General features: G+C 35.7%; 1 protein-coding gene across 3 annotated transcripts in view; it reads left to right on the top strand.

Moving 5' to 3' along the window:
- Positions 1 to 17,103, top strand: part of prmt3 (protein arginine methyltransferase 3) — a 347,047-nt gene that overhangs the window by 249,909 nt on the left and 80,035 nt on the right. For all 3 annotated transcript variants that reach the window (XM_039749264.1, XM_039749273.1, XM_039749282.1), the window contains exon 13: positions 4,377 to 4,463. In XM_039749264.1, the coding sequence (XP_039605198.1) occupies positions 4,377 to 4,463 (87 nt within the window). The remainder of the gene's footprint in view (positions 1 to 4,376; positions 4,464 to 17,103) is intronic.

The following is a 17,103-nucleotide window of genomic DNA, read 5'->3' as shown; positions in this document are numbered from 1 at the left end:
AGTATCTATATTTAGCGAATATGCCACTCTTTAAATACAAGTCATTCATCCACATGAAAAGCTTAAAATGCATCCACTGTAATGGGTAACCCTTCACATTATGGTGTGGCAAACGTTAGAGACCACTAAAGAAAATTTTTAATGTGAAGTTACAAATTAAACTTGCAAACATGCCTTATCTACTTTGTTCTAACATGATTGAGTTTGCTCATATTGCATATCTGTTACTGATATGTTTGCATCATGCTTGCATTAATCATGTGGTATGAGGATAAATATAGTATTAAACCTTTTTAATGGATTTTATTGATATGTATGGTAGATGAGTCATGTACAGTATGAATTTACCAGTATCAGATTTGATAAATTTCTTCTAATACAGTTTATGCATTCCTGGACCAAAGCATTTTAATACTATTAAAAGTAACATAGTTGGATAAATTGCGTAATTGCTAATATTGGTCAAAGTTGACAAAATAGCCTTTACTGATTTTCAAATTGCATGTTTTTTAGGTATGTTAAGTGTATTTCAAGAGCTTATTTGAAACAAGTCTACATGTTTCAAGGCCAACAAGAAATTGATATATTTTCATACTGAAGAATTTGCTTTTGAAGTATGTGAAAATGAGCAAAATGTACATGGCACTTCAGAATGAAAAATAAAGTATGTCTCCATTCTTCCGTTAGAATAGGAAGCTTCTAGGTTTATCAGTATTCTTCTCCCCTTCAGTTTTGTTGTTTCTTTCATTCTGTATTCAGGCTGTTGTAAAAATTATCCTTGGACAAGTACTGTACAATACAGTATATACCAATGTCCAAAATAACTGATCTTTATTTTTCCCTGCTCCAATGCTTGTTGCCTTCATTGCAGTTTTCCACTTTTTCTACTAAGTTTTGCTTATTACAGATTTGTTTTATTGTGTCTTACTATTTTTATGCAAGTTGTGCATAATTGTATTTGCATTGCTAGCAATATTTCTTTTATTTCTATTTACTATGCCTGCTGTTTGGGAATGTAGCCAAAGTATTCACTTGCTTTCATCAGCAGATGTGTAGAGCTTTGCTTACTTGTACTCACCACTTGTCTGTTCTTTCCAGTGTGCAATCGATCCAATTGACTTCTGCTGTCACCTGCATGCTTAAGATTAAAATTGGTTGTCTATCAACTCTTTTACTCATTACATGCTCACAAAGTTCAAATATGCAGATAGTAGGACCTATCAGATTCACACCTATAATATTAATAATCAATATTTACTTCAGCAGTACAAGTACAGCACTCTGTCATCTTATTTGCACATGTGTAGAAAATATTACTGAATAACTAAAAATATATATAATTTCTTTTGACATTTTTCTCTAATTTGAATTACACCTTTATGCTATAGAGTAAGCTTTCCTGTTGTATACCACCTCCTAATACTGGAAGAAAAATATTGTGTTAATATCTGAACTACTTTTCATATTCTGTGTAATTTTTCATGAACAATAGGCATTATGAAATATTGCTTTGCATTAAAAAATCTTTAGTTTCTTCAAGTGTGTGAAATGTAGCTTCATGGCATGTTCACATCTTTTAATATTTTTTTATGATAAATGACTTAAGAATATCAAGGAATAAAAGTAGAATTTTTAATCAATAGTTTTTTCTATGAAAAATGGAGAGTAGGATAGTAGAATTAACAAGCTATTGTGAGACTTGATAGCATCCAGATATATTATATTTGCAATATTTTGACATGTAAACATTATAGTAGCATTTATATACGTTTATGTTTTATGATATACTTCATAATGTGCAAATGCTTTTGAAGTATGAAACATATTGCAGTTGTTTGTTTCCTTTTCCTTTAAGAAATGTATTGATACTTTGTGATTTAGTTTTACAAAGTAAAATTGTATTGTAAGAAGAAATTTTAAAAAATGTTATTGTGTAAAAGATTTGAAAAAATTCTTATTCATATGTAAGTTATTGGCAGTTACAAAGTTTGAAGCACAATTTCTTAAACCTGCACTTTCCAAGAACACTTAACTTCATGAAGTGAGTAAATGCCAACATATCATGAAAGTGCTTAGCAAAAGGACAGTGAATGGCATAAATTTCCATTAAGAAATACATGGATAACATGGTGCATATTTTTCTACATTATGAGCAAGAAGCATTTCCAGCAGAGGTACATGTAACCTGGAGCTGTAATACGTATATTCAGCTGGAGCTGTTCCACATGAGAGCACAGTTTTTTTCTTTTAAGTACCTGGGTTATATACCAAATGCTTAAACATATGGCTGAGGAATCATCATTTAAAATAATATTATTATAATCACTAATTGATCATTGTCTATAATTAGGTTTAATATTGCATATATTATTGCACATATTCCATTATGTGTTGTAACTACAACTGGTAGGCTAGTAAATTAAAAAATATCTTTAAATGTTAATTTACCTGAAAGCATTGTACTATCTCTTATTATTGTGCACTGATCCATCCCTATTGGTATATGTCTTGTATTCTGTTTCAAAGTGGATGCTTATTCTCTGCCACTGTGATTAAATTCATGGACTACATTTTTTGTTTATTCAGAAACAAATACAACACATTTTATTAAGCAAAATGAGCTTCATTGAAAAATAATAATGAATTAATCAATAAAATGTCAATGTCCAATTAAAATCTGATTGTCTCTGTAAAAGAAATCTAAAAATAATGATGTCAATACTTTGCAGGACTAGGCTGTCTCTCTAGGCCAGCATTTGATTCAGGGAAACTGATAAAGGAGGCTAATGAACAAACAGAAAAAAATAAATAGTGCTTACAATATTGTGCTAACTTGGCCTTTCTTTTGATAGAGATGGCAGCATATGGCCCACAAAACAACAAATTTCAACCTGACTGGGATGCAGTGGACAAACTGGGCCCTAGGATAATAGCCCACCCATTAATGCAAATGTCTCACAGCACAATGAGTAGCAGTATTTACAAACATTCCATCTTTGTGGCTTCAGTGTGTGACCACTGCTACAAGGCCTTCAATGGTTTGGGCATCTCAGCATACCATTTCAAGGATTGGTAGCCAAATTATTACTGAAATACAGTATGTCTCTAAATGATTTAACGATATTGAGAAAGATTTAAAGATATTAATACATTTTTGTCATATGCAGCATTACACAGTATTACACAGTAAGTTCAAGATAATGACACCTAGTTACTCTGATTGTACAGGTAAGTACATGGTACAGCATAAATACAGAAACCAAATCTAAAGTGATGCCAAATTTTCCTTAAATGATTACAATGGTGTAATAACAAAGTAATATGAAGATATCTTTAAATGATTTAAAAACATCTTTAAATCATGTTTTTGAAGATATTTTTATATGTACGTAAAGTGCATTTGAGCCTAATGAATCTGTAAGTGATCCATAGTTACCTTTAAATATTTTAATATATCTTTACATCCATATAGAAATATCAGTATGCTATACTTAAGCACCTTTCAAACCAAACCACTTCTGAGAAATAAACAGCACCCAACCTCTCAAGACATCATGTCAAATTAACACCAGGAATACTGCTATATTTGCATGCCTGTTACTCAGCCACCCTCTCTCTGCCCAGTAGATTCCAGTCTGACAGGTTTCTATTCTTTGAGTTTTCCTTTTTTGAAAATCATGCAAAAAAAAAAAAAAAACACCTAACAGACAAATAATAAGGTCATAAAAATCTTAAAAAAACAATTAAATCTGATGATCTCAGCAGTTTTTCAAATACCACTCTGGACCTCACAACTATAAAAGAAAAACATAGGTATCACAGCACTGCTCTTTGCCTTAAAATGCAAATAAATAAAAATGCAATTTGCGCATATTTTAAAAATTGTTTAAGCCGGGGAAAGCTTTTCTTTAATTCATCAGTTATCCAACAAAGTACAGTATAATACATTTCTTTTTGTAGTGTTACTGATTGGTTAAATCTCCTAATTTCACAATAGGATTTTATTGTTTGTTCTGCATTCTCAGTTATACTAAATTTTCCCATCTCTATTAAGATCGAATCAATTTCTCTTGAACGTAAGCAGAATGTTGCTGTGCCTTGTCTCTCTAGACACATACACAGAAACAACCACACTCACACACACACACTCGTATGTGGTTATTGCATTATATAATATAGTTTTGCGATATCATGGTATACTATTTTACCCATATAGATGCCATAAATTAGTGACTAAAAAGTTATTAAATATCAAGCAGGAATGTGTGAGTATGGAACAGTCTTAATATTTCAAGTTTCTATTGTTTCATCTAGTGATCAATGTTTTTAGATTTATTATATATTTTAATGTTTTGACAATGTTTCTTTGTTAACAGAATATCAACTGCAACAAAATCACTATTCCAGAGCTGGAATTTTCTTCAGATTTTTGTTTAAAAATTACCCGAGGGTGCCTTTGCACAGTAAGTAGATTTAGGTTAAAACTCTTTTTTTCACTGTCATTTAACTGCTAAAACTAATCATGATTAACAGCTTAAACAGTTAATTACAGATTATCAGAGTTGCTGAGAACTGATTGGCTTGAATGGCTTGTTTTACTGTTACTCGGAATTGAATTGAGTCTAATTATAGATTTGGAGTGACAAACATGAAAGCTGCTTCAAGTTTATATTACTGGGATCACCTTTTTCTAAGGATAATGCTCATTATACCCAGATTCTTTAGAAATTCTGTTTGTCTGTCTGCCTATAGGTGTCAGTATATACAGTAATTAACAGAAATCAGTTAAGCAAGTTTAGCATTGATTATAAATGTTGTTTAATGCATTCATTTATTCAGGGTATCATGGCGTCACAGTGGTTAGTGTACTGCCTCACATATCCAGTGTTCTGAGTTCAAATCCCTCATCCAGGTTTTGATTGCCAATTCTGTATATGGGCTCTATGAAGGATGGGTGCCCTATCCACGGCTAAATCTTGCCCTTTAATGATGCTGGGATGGGCCTCAACAACCATGAATTGGGTTAAGTGGGTTTAAGAATGTTATGTTTCTAATTCATTATTATTTGTGTCACATATTATTTTATTGTGTGTATTTATGTTTATATGTGTATATAAATTATTACTATAAAAATTGTGAAATAACTTTTTTTTTTAGTTGTGGTAACCAAGGTTCTTATCATAAGAATAAAACAAAGACAACGATTATTAATGAAAAATATTTTCATAAACTGAAATAAAATAATTTACAGAACCAAGCTAAAAAAGTAAAATTGTACAAAACTATCAAAGAAGCTGAAAAGACTAACTGAAATAAAATAATATATTACAAAAACATATTTTCAGTTTTTGTTACAACCGGACTTAAGCACAAGTTAACCTGGGCTGCAGCAGCTCTGAAATTATTCAAGATATGCGAATAAGTTTTTGTTCTTTGTGTTTCAAATAATCTGGCAGCTAGACCTGTCAGTTGAGTCTTCTTGAGCCCTTTACTGTCATCCCCAGGATATCTTATCCCTGGATATCTGCACACACACAGTAATCCCCGAGTGATGGAGGGCAGCTTTTCAAACAACATATGTGATGACAAAGCAACCAACGCTACCTTATTGATAGAAAATTACAAGTGAAATCGGCTCAGCTTACTTCTCATGTGTCTGCATGTTGTTGCCAACAAGGTACATATCACTTACCACAGGATAAATCCTTTTTGAAAATAAAGCCACTCTTTAATACACTTAAAGAGAGATTTACTACTACTACTATTGAGAAGTATGTTGTTGTTGGCTAACCAGGATTGTTTTAAAAATGCTTCATTTGGCAATGAACAATACCACCTTGCACAATTCCTTAGTTGGCCTTATCTACTGAATTACACATAAAGTTTATTGGTAACTTGACAGAGGTGCCTAGTGTATACAAACAAATGGAAAACTAAACCTGGTAATGTGTTTTTTAAATTATGTTTATTGAATTTATTTTTATTTTTGTTTACATTCACAGCAGAAAGTACCTGACTTTGTGAAAGTTATTTAGTGCCAAAAGTAATTTTTAAAGTTTTTTTCCCTCCCTCCTTTCATTCTTTTTCATTTAAAATAGTTAAAGTCACATACATTGTTCCTAACATTTGATAAGACATAGGCGGTACATATAGTGGCAGATGACCAGGGACCTTGCCCCACCGGGATGCCTGGAGAAAGGAAGGACCAGGAGAGGGGCAATATCTTCCCCGGGGCTCAAAAAGCAGCCCCCTGGATTACATCAGGGTCAAGGATGGAGCGCTCGGAAGCCCAACCCTTTTGGGGTCTGTGGCCACTGCCAGGGTGCCGCCTGGACGATCCCGGAGTCCTGAATGTCAGCACTTCCACCACACCAGGAAGTGCTGTGGGAGGTTCATCGGGGTGCACCTGGCGCACATCCGGGTGCAACATAAAAGGGGCCGCCTCACTCCATTCGAAGAGCCGGAGTTGGGTGGAAGAGGACGGAGCTTGCAAGAGAGGAGTGGAGGCGGCAGGAAAAAAAGAGATAAGAAAAAGGACTGGGCAGTGAGTTGTTTGTTGATGATTTGTGGACATTGTGTTCTGTACAGAAAAAGAAAAATAAAACCGTGTGTTTGGACATCGGGCTGTCTCAGTGTCTGTCTGTGTTAGAGCTTCTTTCACTATATATATGTGTATATATATATTAATACATGTGAATGTGATATATTAATCAATGTGAATGTATTGATCCTTAGTATTCAGTGTTTGTCCTGTTTTGTGGCATTACAATCAGAAATTAAAATTGATTTCTGTTTGGATTTTATATTATGGGCTTAATAATATAGTCCAAATTGTTGAAGTGGAATGAAAATAATACAGTCTATTAATAAACAAGTAGAAAACTGAAAAGTTGCGGGTGCATATGTATTCATCCCCTTTCCTATGAAACTGCTAAATAAGATCTGGTCCAACCAAGTTACTTCAGAAGTCACATAATTAATTGATTAGGATCCATCTGTATGCAATCAAAGAGTCACATGATGTTTTTATAAATTTACCTGTTCTGAAAGGCCCTTGACACTGCAGTACCACTAAGCAAGTAAAAGGAAGACCAAGGAGCACTCACAAATGGGTCAGAGACAAATTTGTGGAGAAGTATAGTTCGGAGTTAGGTTATTAAAAAAAAAATCTTAAACTTTGAACATCCCTTAGAGAACCATTAAATCCAATATAACAAAATGGAAAGAATATGGCACAACTACAGTCCTGACGAGAAGGCTGCCCACCAAAACTCACAGACTGGGCAAGGAGGGCATTAATCAGAGATGAAACAAAGACACCAAGGACATCACTGAAAGAGCTGCATAGATCCACAGCAGAGATGAGAGTATCTGTCCATGGGAACACTTTAAGTGCATTCCACATAGCGGGGTATTATGGAAGAGTGGTCAGAAAAAAGCCATTGCGTAAAGAAAAAAATAAGAAAACACATATGCCATTTGCCCACCAGCATGTGGCAGAGACCCCAAACACATAGAAGGACCTCTGGTCAGATGAGACAAATATATCTTTTCACCATCATGGGAAACACCATGTGTAATGCAAACTCAACACTTCTCATCACCCCAAGAACACCATTCCTGCAGTGTAGCATGTTGGTGGCAGCATCATGCTGTGGGGATATTTTCATTTCATTGACAGAGACAGGAAAACTGGTCAGAACTGAAGGAGCAATTTTTCCTTGAGGAATGGCTAGATGTAGTAAGCTAACACAAACATTCCCCAAGGGTCTTTCAGCTGTAGTTGCAGCAAAAGGGGGTTCTACAAAGTATTGGCTTTGGGGGTTCAACAGCTATACACACTGAGCCCTGTTGTTTGGTTTTAATTCTTTTTTGTGTCATAATAAAAATATTTTTCACGTTCAAAGGGGTAGCCATGTTTTGTGAATCAAATTATACTAATCCCCCAACAATTGTTTTTAGTTCAAAGTTGTAATGCAACCAATCCGGGCATACACCAATGAGGGTAAATACTTTCTCGATACACTGTAGGTTTACTGACTAGTTCACTGACTTACTCATTCACACACTCATCAACAAAAACACTATTTCCTGTTTAGTTCAAAAGCTGAAATTTGGCAGGATGGTACATTTAGGGCATTAGGTATCCGCCAAACTAAAGACATTTTGATATTTCATTATATATGGGTAAGCCTCGTCCCTAGAGTAGAATAACTAATTACCCCAGAATCTCAAAAATGCCTTGATGGATTTGATTAAAATTTGGTGATGTTATAGAAAAAAGAAAATTAGCTAACATGGTTTTTTGTTTGTTAATAAAATTTTGAATTGTCAATATTTATTGATACCATAACTTTCATTCTCTTCTCTGTGCTGAGTGTGTGCTTTATGTAAATAAAGGATGTAGAAGAAGTGGTCAATGGAAAACACAAATAGCACCAATAACCAGTAGGCCAAACAAACATCTTAAGATGAGACTATGTCCTAGACAGGAAAAAAAGAGATGTTAACATGTTGTGAAATTAAAAGAAAGTTTGGTAAAACTCAAGGAAACTGCAGAGCTCAGTGGTTTGAAAGTGATGTTTTTTGCTGTTGACTACTAACGTTTATCTTGGTTATCCAAAAAATTTAAAGGAACACTTTGAAAACACATTAGATATCAATGGGAAAAAATCCTACTGGATATCTATACCAATATGGACTGTGTAATTTAGGAAGGAAAGGATGCCACATCATTTGATGGAAATGAAAATTATCAACCTACAGAGGGCTGAATTCAAAGACATCCCAAAAATCAAAGTGAAAAAATGATGCGGCAGGCTAGTCCATTTTGCCGAAATTTAATTGCAGCAACTCAAAATCGTACTCAGTAGTTTGTATGGCCCCCACATGCTTGTGTGCATTCCTGACAACATCAGGGCATGCTCCTAATGAGATGATGGATGGTGTCCTGGGGGATCTCCTCCCAGATCTGGACCAGGGCATCACTGAGTTTCTGGACAGTCTGAGGTGCAACCTGGCAGTGTCAGATGGAACGAAACATAATGTCCCAGAGGTGATCTATTGGATTTAGGTCAGGTGAGTACGGGGGCCAGTCAGTGGTACCAATTCTTTCATCCTCTAGGAATTGCCTGCATACTCTTGCCATATGAGGCCGGGCATTACTTTGATCCAGGAGGAACCCAGGACCCACTGAATCAGCATAGGGTCTGACAACGGGTCCAAGGAATTCATCTCAATACCTAATGGCAGTAAAGGTGCCATTGTCTAGCCTGTAGAGGTCTGTGCGTTCCTCAATGGATATGCCTCCCCAAACCATCACAGACCCACCATCAAACCGGTCCTGCTGAACGATGTGACAGGCAGCATAATGTTCTCCATGGCTTCTCCAGACCCTTTCACATCTGTCACATGTGCTCAGGGTGAACCTCCTCTCATCTGTGGAAAGCACAGGGCACCAGTGGTAGACCTGCCAATTCTGGTATTCTATGACAAATGCCAATCGAGCTCCACTGTGCCAGGCAGTGACCACAGGGCCCACTAGAGGATGTCAGGCCATCAGGCCACCCTCATGAAGTCTGTTTCTGATTGTTTGGTCAGAGATATTCACACCAGTGGCCTGCCTCCTGGAGGTCATTTTGTAGGGCTCTGGCAGTGATCATCCTGTTCCTCCATGACCAAAGGAGCAGATACCGGTCCTGCTGATGGTTTAAGGACCATCTACGACTCTCCTAGAGTAACTGCCTGTCTCCTGGAATCTCCTCCATGCCATTGAGATTGTGAAAACCGTCTGACAATGGCAAGTATTGATGTGCCACCCTGGAGAAGTTGGACTACCTGTGCAACCTCTGTAGGGTCCAGGTATCGCCTCATGCTACCAGTAGTGACACTGACCGTAGCTAAATGCAAAACTAGTGAAAAAAACAAGTCAGAAAAGATGAGAAGGGAAAAATATCAGTGGCCTCCACCTGTTAAATCATTCCTGTTTTGGGGGTCGTCTCATTGTTGCCCCTCTAGTGCACCTGTTGTTAATTTCATTAACATCAAAGCAGCTGGTAAGTTTCTTCATCTTAATCATGTTCAAGTTATCATACTTAGTTTTGCAGGATGTGATTCTGCATTAGACAAGCTGGTTTTGGAATTGCAAGGACCATGAAAAATGAAACCACAGTAAATTGAGTGAAATAAGATGGCATGGAGCAGTCTAATTGGCCTGGATTGGCTAAGCCTTTTGCTAGGGTCCAGTTTCACCTACAGCCATGAGCAGGTCATTTGTGAGACTCTACCAACCTTTCTTCTTGTCCCATTATTTGTAGTAGCATCCAGAGTAGCAAATCTTGGTCATTAACTGTTATCATTTCATCACAAATAATCATCAGTTTTACAGTTTTGTTTTGTATAAACAGTATCATGAGTGAAATTTTAAATAATTGTTTGCATTTCTCCCCAGTAAAAATGGTCAACTATTTTTTAGAAAATTGGAAAAAAGGTTTTAATTAAAATATCATGTTCATCTTCAAATAAAGAGGATACAGCTGGCAATACTAAATTGGTCCAAGAGTGTGTGTGGTGTGTGAGAATTTTCACCTTGCAATGGGCTAGGCGCCCTATTGAGGGATCATTCCTGCCTTGTGCTGTATGGGTGCTGGGATAGGCTCCAACCCCTGCAATCATTCTCAGGATTAAGGAGATTTAGAAAATGGCATGGCATGGTAGTAATAATAAACATTATGCTTCACAAAGGTTCTGACTTTCTGTGTAATCTATAATCGACTTAGTTTGATGCAGTGTCTTGTGAATGTGTGGAGTACAATCAGTTGCATGGAAATAACATTGGAGTTTTTAAATGTTTTATGCAATAGGTAGTGGAAGAAATTCAATTCAGGTTGTTCTTTATTGCTCTTGTCAAAGTCAACTCCGTTGACATTATGCTGACATATAAACTGTTTAATTTCCCTTACAGGCCTTTGAAATACAAATAAAATCTTAGTATGTTTTTACATCAATACAAAAGACTTTTGTATTTTTGTCTAAATGCCTTACAGTTCTTTCAGAAACTCCATTAATATCTGACCAAATGGTTCCAGTTTTTCTAATTTCTGTGCTTTACAGATTGCATGTTCAAGTAGTGCCTTAAATGATTTTTTTTCATTGACCACACTTTATGATACTGTGGTATCTTACAGCTACATATTCAATAGCTGGTTGTTGGTATGTAGTAAGTATGGGCACTCAGGTGAAGCTTTATTTCTTTAGACATTGGACAAACTTAAATCACTGTTTAAGGGATAAGTTTGGTATTTTTCAAGTCAACGTAATTCCTTCAAAAATATGGCATACAGTAATCCCTCTTCGATCGCGGGGGTTGCGTTCCAGACCCCCCCGCGATAGGTGAAAATCCGCGAAGTAGAAACCATATGTTTGTATGGTTATTTTTATATATTTTAAGCCCTTATAAACTCTCCCACCCTGTTAACATTATTAGAGCCCTCTAGACATGAAATAACACCCTTTAGTCAAAAGTTTAAACTGTGCTCCATGACAAGACAGAGATGACAGTTCTTTCTCACAATTAAAAGAATGCAAACATATCTTATCTTCAAAGGAGCCATCAGGAGCAGAGAATGTCAGAGAGAGCGCTCGCTAAGAAAAGCAAACAATCAAAAAAGCAATACGTGCTTTTAAGTATACAGAAGCACCGCGATAAAGCGGCATTTTGTAGAGGAGCGTCTGTGTCCTCTGTGCAAACAGCCCCTCTGCTCACACCCCGCCCGGCAGAGAGAGTGAGAAAGATACAGAGAAGCAAACAAGCACCGCGCGGGAAGCATATCTTATATCATTGAGGAGTTTTAGTTAATATGTAATACATGCTCTGATTGGGTAGCTTGTAAGCCATCCGCCAATAGCGTCCCTTGTATGAAATTAACTGGGCAAACAAACTGAGGAAGCATGTACTATAAATTAAAAGACCCATTGTCCGCAGAAAGCGGCGAACCAGCAAAAATCTGTGATATATATTTAGATGTGCTTATATTTAAAATCCGCGATAGAGTGAAGCCGCAAAAGTCGAAGCACGATATAGCGAGGGATTACTGTATATTCATTTGTCACACAAAACTATGTCAGTAACTTTCGTAGTTTGAAAATGGACATGTTTGCAAAGTTTTAAGGGTTTTGTTTTCCAGTTAAGCCTTGTGCCCCATGACTTCCATATAAAAGCCGAGACAGGCTATGTATTTTAAAAAGTTTACAGAAAATGCTTAACTTTAGAACTACATTTTGTGTGGCATTTATTCCATTTTTGTGAAGAAAAAACATCCACTTGAAAAATACTGTACTTGCCCTTTAAGTGGTGTGTGAACATGCCTGTTCCAGGAAATACTCCTGGCAGAGGTGTCTCCATACACATCTTCTATAAAACTCCCGTCCATTGACTAAACTTTCTTATTTTAAGCCAAACAACTTCTGTAAAATTAATCAGGATCAGAATCCTTAGAGATTTAGACTTTTTTTTAATAATAGATAACTATAACCTATAACTGGAGAGCTTAAGAGTGATCTGGGGCTAGTTCTCTACATCATAGTGTCGCTTGGCAAAGTAAAAACTCCCATCAGTAAGTAGTGATTGCTACACGATTTAGAGTCTGCAAAGCAAATACATTTTAAATTGGGCAAGTATTGTGAGTTGGTTCTGATAGGATGAATAAATTCTTATTGAACCCAATATAAGAGGAGACTTGGCTTTTCATAGCAACTACAGTAATTCTCTGGTAATGTTTTTACAACTGTATTATTGGAACGCATTTCTGTATCTTTCATCCCAGTTATGAATGTATTTCCGTATATTTTATCCCAGTTATGTCAACCTTGTCAAACACCTTGGTTTATTAGTAAAAGGTCAGCCAAAGGACCATTTAAAATCAGAAATGAACAGGCAATTCTCAAGGTCTAAGAAGAACATAAAAAGTTTAATATCAATTAAAAAGGGTACAAATGAACTGAGTCAGATCATGAAGGTATATCTTATAACTAGCCTTGAGTATGCAAAACTAAAAGGGTAAAGTTCATTATTTTGTAATCTCTCTGCTTTGAAAGTATCAGGTCTGCTTCCTCATGTCTTAGGTAATTGAATTATTAAATCAGATATTTTAGCATTAAAAAAAGTATACATTTTTTTAAATACTTAAATAATAAGCCTAAACCTTTCTACTAATTGTAACCAGGAATGATAAGTAAGAAAATATATTTCAAAGATAATCACAAGGTAAAATGTACATGACAGTGTATTAGAAAAAGGAACAAGAAAGGAGGAAGTATTCAGGGTTAAGCGGGCCCAGCCACAGTTTCTTTTTAAGTTTAAATATTATAAAAATACATAGATTCTGCAAGAAAAAATAGAACAAAGGCCAAAGATTACTGATTACCCAGTAAAAGTAGTTGCTATTTTTTGTTACATACAGAAGAACCGAAAAATTGAACCAAAGTACAACTGGTAAATGTTTACATAATGCGGTAAGAGAGTGAATTGTAAAAAATAAGGTATTTAAAATGTGGTAAAGCTAGTTCATGTTTTGCATTTGTTGTATTTCTTCTGTTAAGAACAGTTTTTAAATAATAAAAAAACACATTCATTAACTTACAAAAACATGCACTTTGTAAGTAGTCTTGAAAACAATTTTTTTGTCTTAAAAAAAACCTGGATTTTTTCCTCTTTTTTTAGAAATGACAGATACATATGCACTACAGTGCATACATCTTGTAACATGAGTTTTATTTCAGCAGAGTTCTCCTTTTTTTTGCTCTTTTTAAACAAAAAAGGGTCTATAAAGTCCATTATAAAGCCAACTGCTTCCCAGGCTTGTTTATTTGTGCCTGAAAGGTTTTGTTGATGAATGCAGGTAAAAAATAAATAGAATCCTATCAGGTATTTTGCAGTATATCACAAGGGATTATTGACATCCAGTGACTAAAATCTGTCAGCACTGTGATTGAATGCCTGCTCTTATTTTTCTGGTGACATTCCATTCATCATATCAGTCTGCCTAACCTTGCATTAAATGAACAGTACTGTCATTCACATTGTCCTTTTCATATAAGGCGTCTGCTTAGTAGTAAACAGTAATAAGTGATATTTCAAATTCCATGTATTTTTCTTGAGTTACTTACATTCATAGTTACAAATTTTGTTATGTGGTACTGATTAAGAGTAAATAGAATACCATTCTGGAGTAAACTGGAGTTTTACATAGTAAACTAAGTGGGGTAAGTAGGATGACATACACTAGTTTTTCTAAAGGCAAATACTTGTCACCAGTTTTTCATTTCTTAGATTCCTTTAGGGATACAAGTACACAACACAATAGTGATATGTTTCATTGCCTTTGGACAGCCCGATAACTGATAAGTTAAAATGTGAATGTATGTAGTGCTTCAGATCATACTGTATTAGAAACACACCTTGGTGAGAGAGTTAGTCTGTCCCTGTGCCTAACAGAGCCATTGAAATCTCAAAATGTTTGTATTGCATGATAACCCATGTACTGCACTGTAAAGATTAATTATATTGGTAAGTTATAATAGGCCTTCTGTAAATTACCTAAGAGAGAGCCCCTGTAACAGTAGTTAAACCCTGAAGTGTGTAAACAGGAGGCTAATTTTCATCTGAAGTTGAAGTGTAAATCTCTGTTGTGCAGCACCTCTACCTTTGACACTGGCAGTGTCAAGAGGCAACAACAGTGAGGGCAAAACTAAAACATCTCATTGAAGCCCAAAGCACTTATGATTGGGAATCCTGAAGTAGCCAGTAGAATCCTAGTGGCAACTGAGTCTGAAATTATGTGGAGGTCCAGTATACTAGTTTCCTTCCATGGCAGGCCCCAGGATGGAGAGAAACATCTGCTTTCTTGTATATGTGTTATAGATTTTATGGTTCCAGCATTCAGACCTTACCTCTTTTTCAGAAACTGTGAATTCCTTAGGATGTGACTTGAAAATGGGCAAGATAGTAAATCAGGTTAGGCCTGGGTGCAGTGAGATTATGCATATGCATAAGATTACTAATGAAAAGTGAAATGCAATTCATGAATCTGTTCTATATGAAAAAATGAACGAGGAAAAAAAACAATACAGCTATATCTGTGAACAGCTGGGTACGTCCTTGGCAGAAAGCATTATAACATAAAGAAAATAACATTGAAAAAAGGGTTGGAATTCCAGGTGATATCCCATTTAATGTTTGGGTTGTGAAAATGAGAAAAACAAGAAAATATATGCTAAACCAGGTCCAGGCGCTATAGTGCAGCTCATCTGGCTTTTAGAGTGTTTCCCAATGAAGAGATGTGTCAAGAGGCTTAATGGCTGAGGAACCCAATAGAGTGACTAGGAGTTGACCAATTTTAAATGAGATTAGCTCCAGAGATAGAGAGAAAGTGAATGATTCAGACAAGTTTTCAATCATCAGAGTACCATTGAGAATGTAATACAATGCAGTTTTACAAAACAATTTATTTTTATATAGCCCAAAATCACACAGGAAGTGCCACAATGGGCTTTAACAAGCTCTGCCTCTTGACAGTCCCCCAGCCTTGACTCTCTAAGAAGACAAGGAAAAACTCCCAAAAAAACCTTGTAGGGAAAAATGGAAGACACCTTGGGAAAGGCAGTTCAAAGAGAGACCCCTTTCCAGGTAGGTTGGGCGCGCAGTGGGTGTCAAAAGAAGGGAGTCAATACAATACAATACAACACACAGAACAGAACAAATCCTCAATATAGCATAAAAATAAACATTTTAGAAGTACGGAGCAGAATTTAACAGTAGATGATAGCACATAATAAGATTTGGATATTTTTGAGTCCTGGAGACCTCATCCATCAAGCTGCCTCCCCTATTTGGCCATTCCACGGCTGAAACAGTGCTGGGCCAGCCAATCCAATGAATGGACCCCTCTTTCCCATGATTCCTGCGATCCTCCATCAGGAATGACTTTACCGTAGGCAGGCAAAGCAATACTTAATATATGCCCCAATTTTGGGGAAACACCAAGGGAAAAAAAGAGGAAAAACTAAAATCTATCATGTAAAAATGTACAAAAAATAAAATGCGTAGGAGTAAAAGACCAACAGATTAATTCTTCAGCTGGACAGACTCTCTGATGTCCTCTTGCAAATAGTAATTAAGTTGCATCTGTGTATATGCTTCCTAAATGCTGTATTCAGTTTTTGCCTAATAATATTATTCAAACCTCCTATTAAATTAGCTGCTTATATATTACTTGCAAGAATTTATAAATGCTTTTGATACTACTTCTGAATTTCTGTTCCAGCTTTTTCATCTTGTTTGTTCTTTTATTGTGTCAGATGTATTATAGCATTTTTTCATTTAATGGTAATACAAAATTTTACTTTGCATTTATGATACAATTACTTGCTCATGTTTGTGCACTTGTGTGTCTTATGTGTGTTTAGATATGTACAGCAGTAAACACCCATGCACACAAACATACATTGGTTTCATTACATTTTTATAGAATATCTGTAACCCTCCTGTGAGGCTAGTGAGTTTCCAGGCTATACGGTCGAATGAACTCCATCAAAAGCCCATTATCCCACTACTTTCATGGCCAGCTGCATAATTGTATCTGGCTCAGCCACACGCTGCTCAAACATGATACCAGTAAAAAGAAAAAAATGATAAATTGCTCCATGTTGATGTTGGTGATGATGAAGATAATTTTTAATTTTCTTATGAAATACAGCAGTGTACTTAGACACACCACCCCCCAACCCCATGCTAGCCATCCTTATTTTATTTTCATTCTTATCTATAGTGCTCTCATATCCAAGTACAAAAGGAAATTTCAAAGGCAAACACATATTAAAAAAATACTACAGAGTACTGATGTAGTTTACTAAATGTAGTTTACATACAATTTAGATACATTGTAAAAATTGTACTTTTTAAGTATGTGCCTCATTCTGAATTAGAACGTTTGTAAGATTAGGGAATGGAAACATGACAGACAAATGTATATACTGGAGCTTTTTGTGTATTTAAAAGTATGTGTATCAATTTTAAATTTTCAGCTTTTGTGAAGTACACTAAAA

Source organism: Polypterus senegalus, chromosome 1, assembly GCF_016835505.1.
Source record: "Polypterus senegalus isolate Bchr_013 chromosome 1, ASM1683550v1, whole genome shotgun sequence".
In the NCBI taxonomy this organism is placed as follows: Eukaryota; Metazoa; Chordata; class Cladistia; order Polypteriformes; family Polypteridae; genus Polypterus; species Polypterus senegalus.
This window is presented reverse-complemented; position numbering and strand designations above follow the sequence as displayed.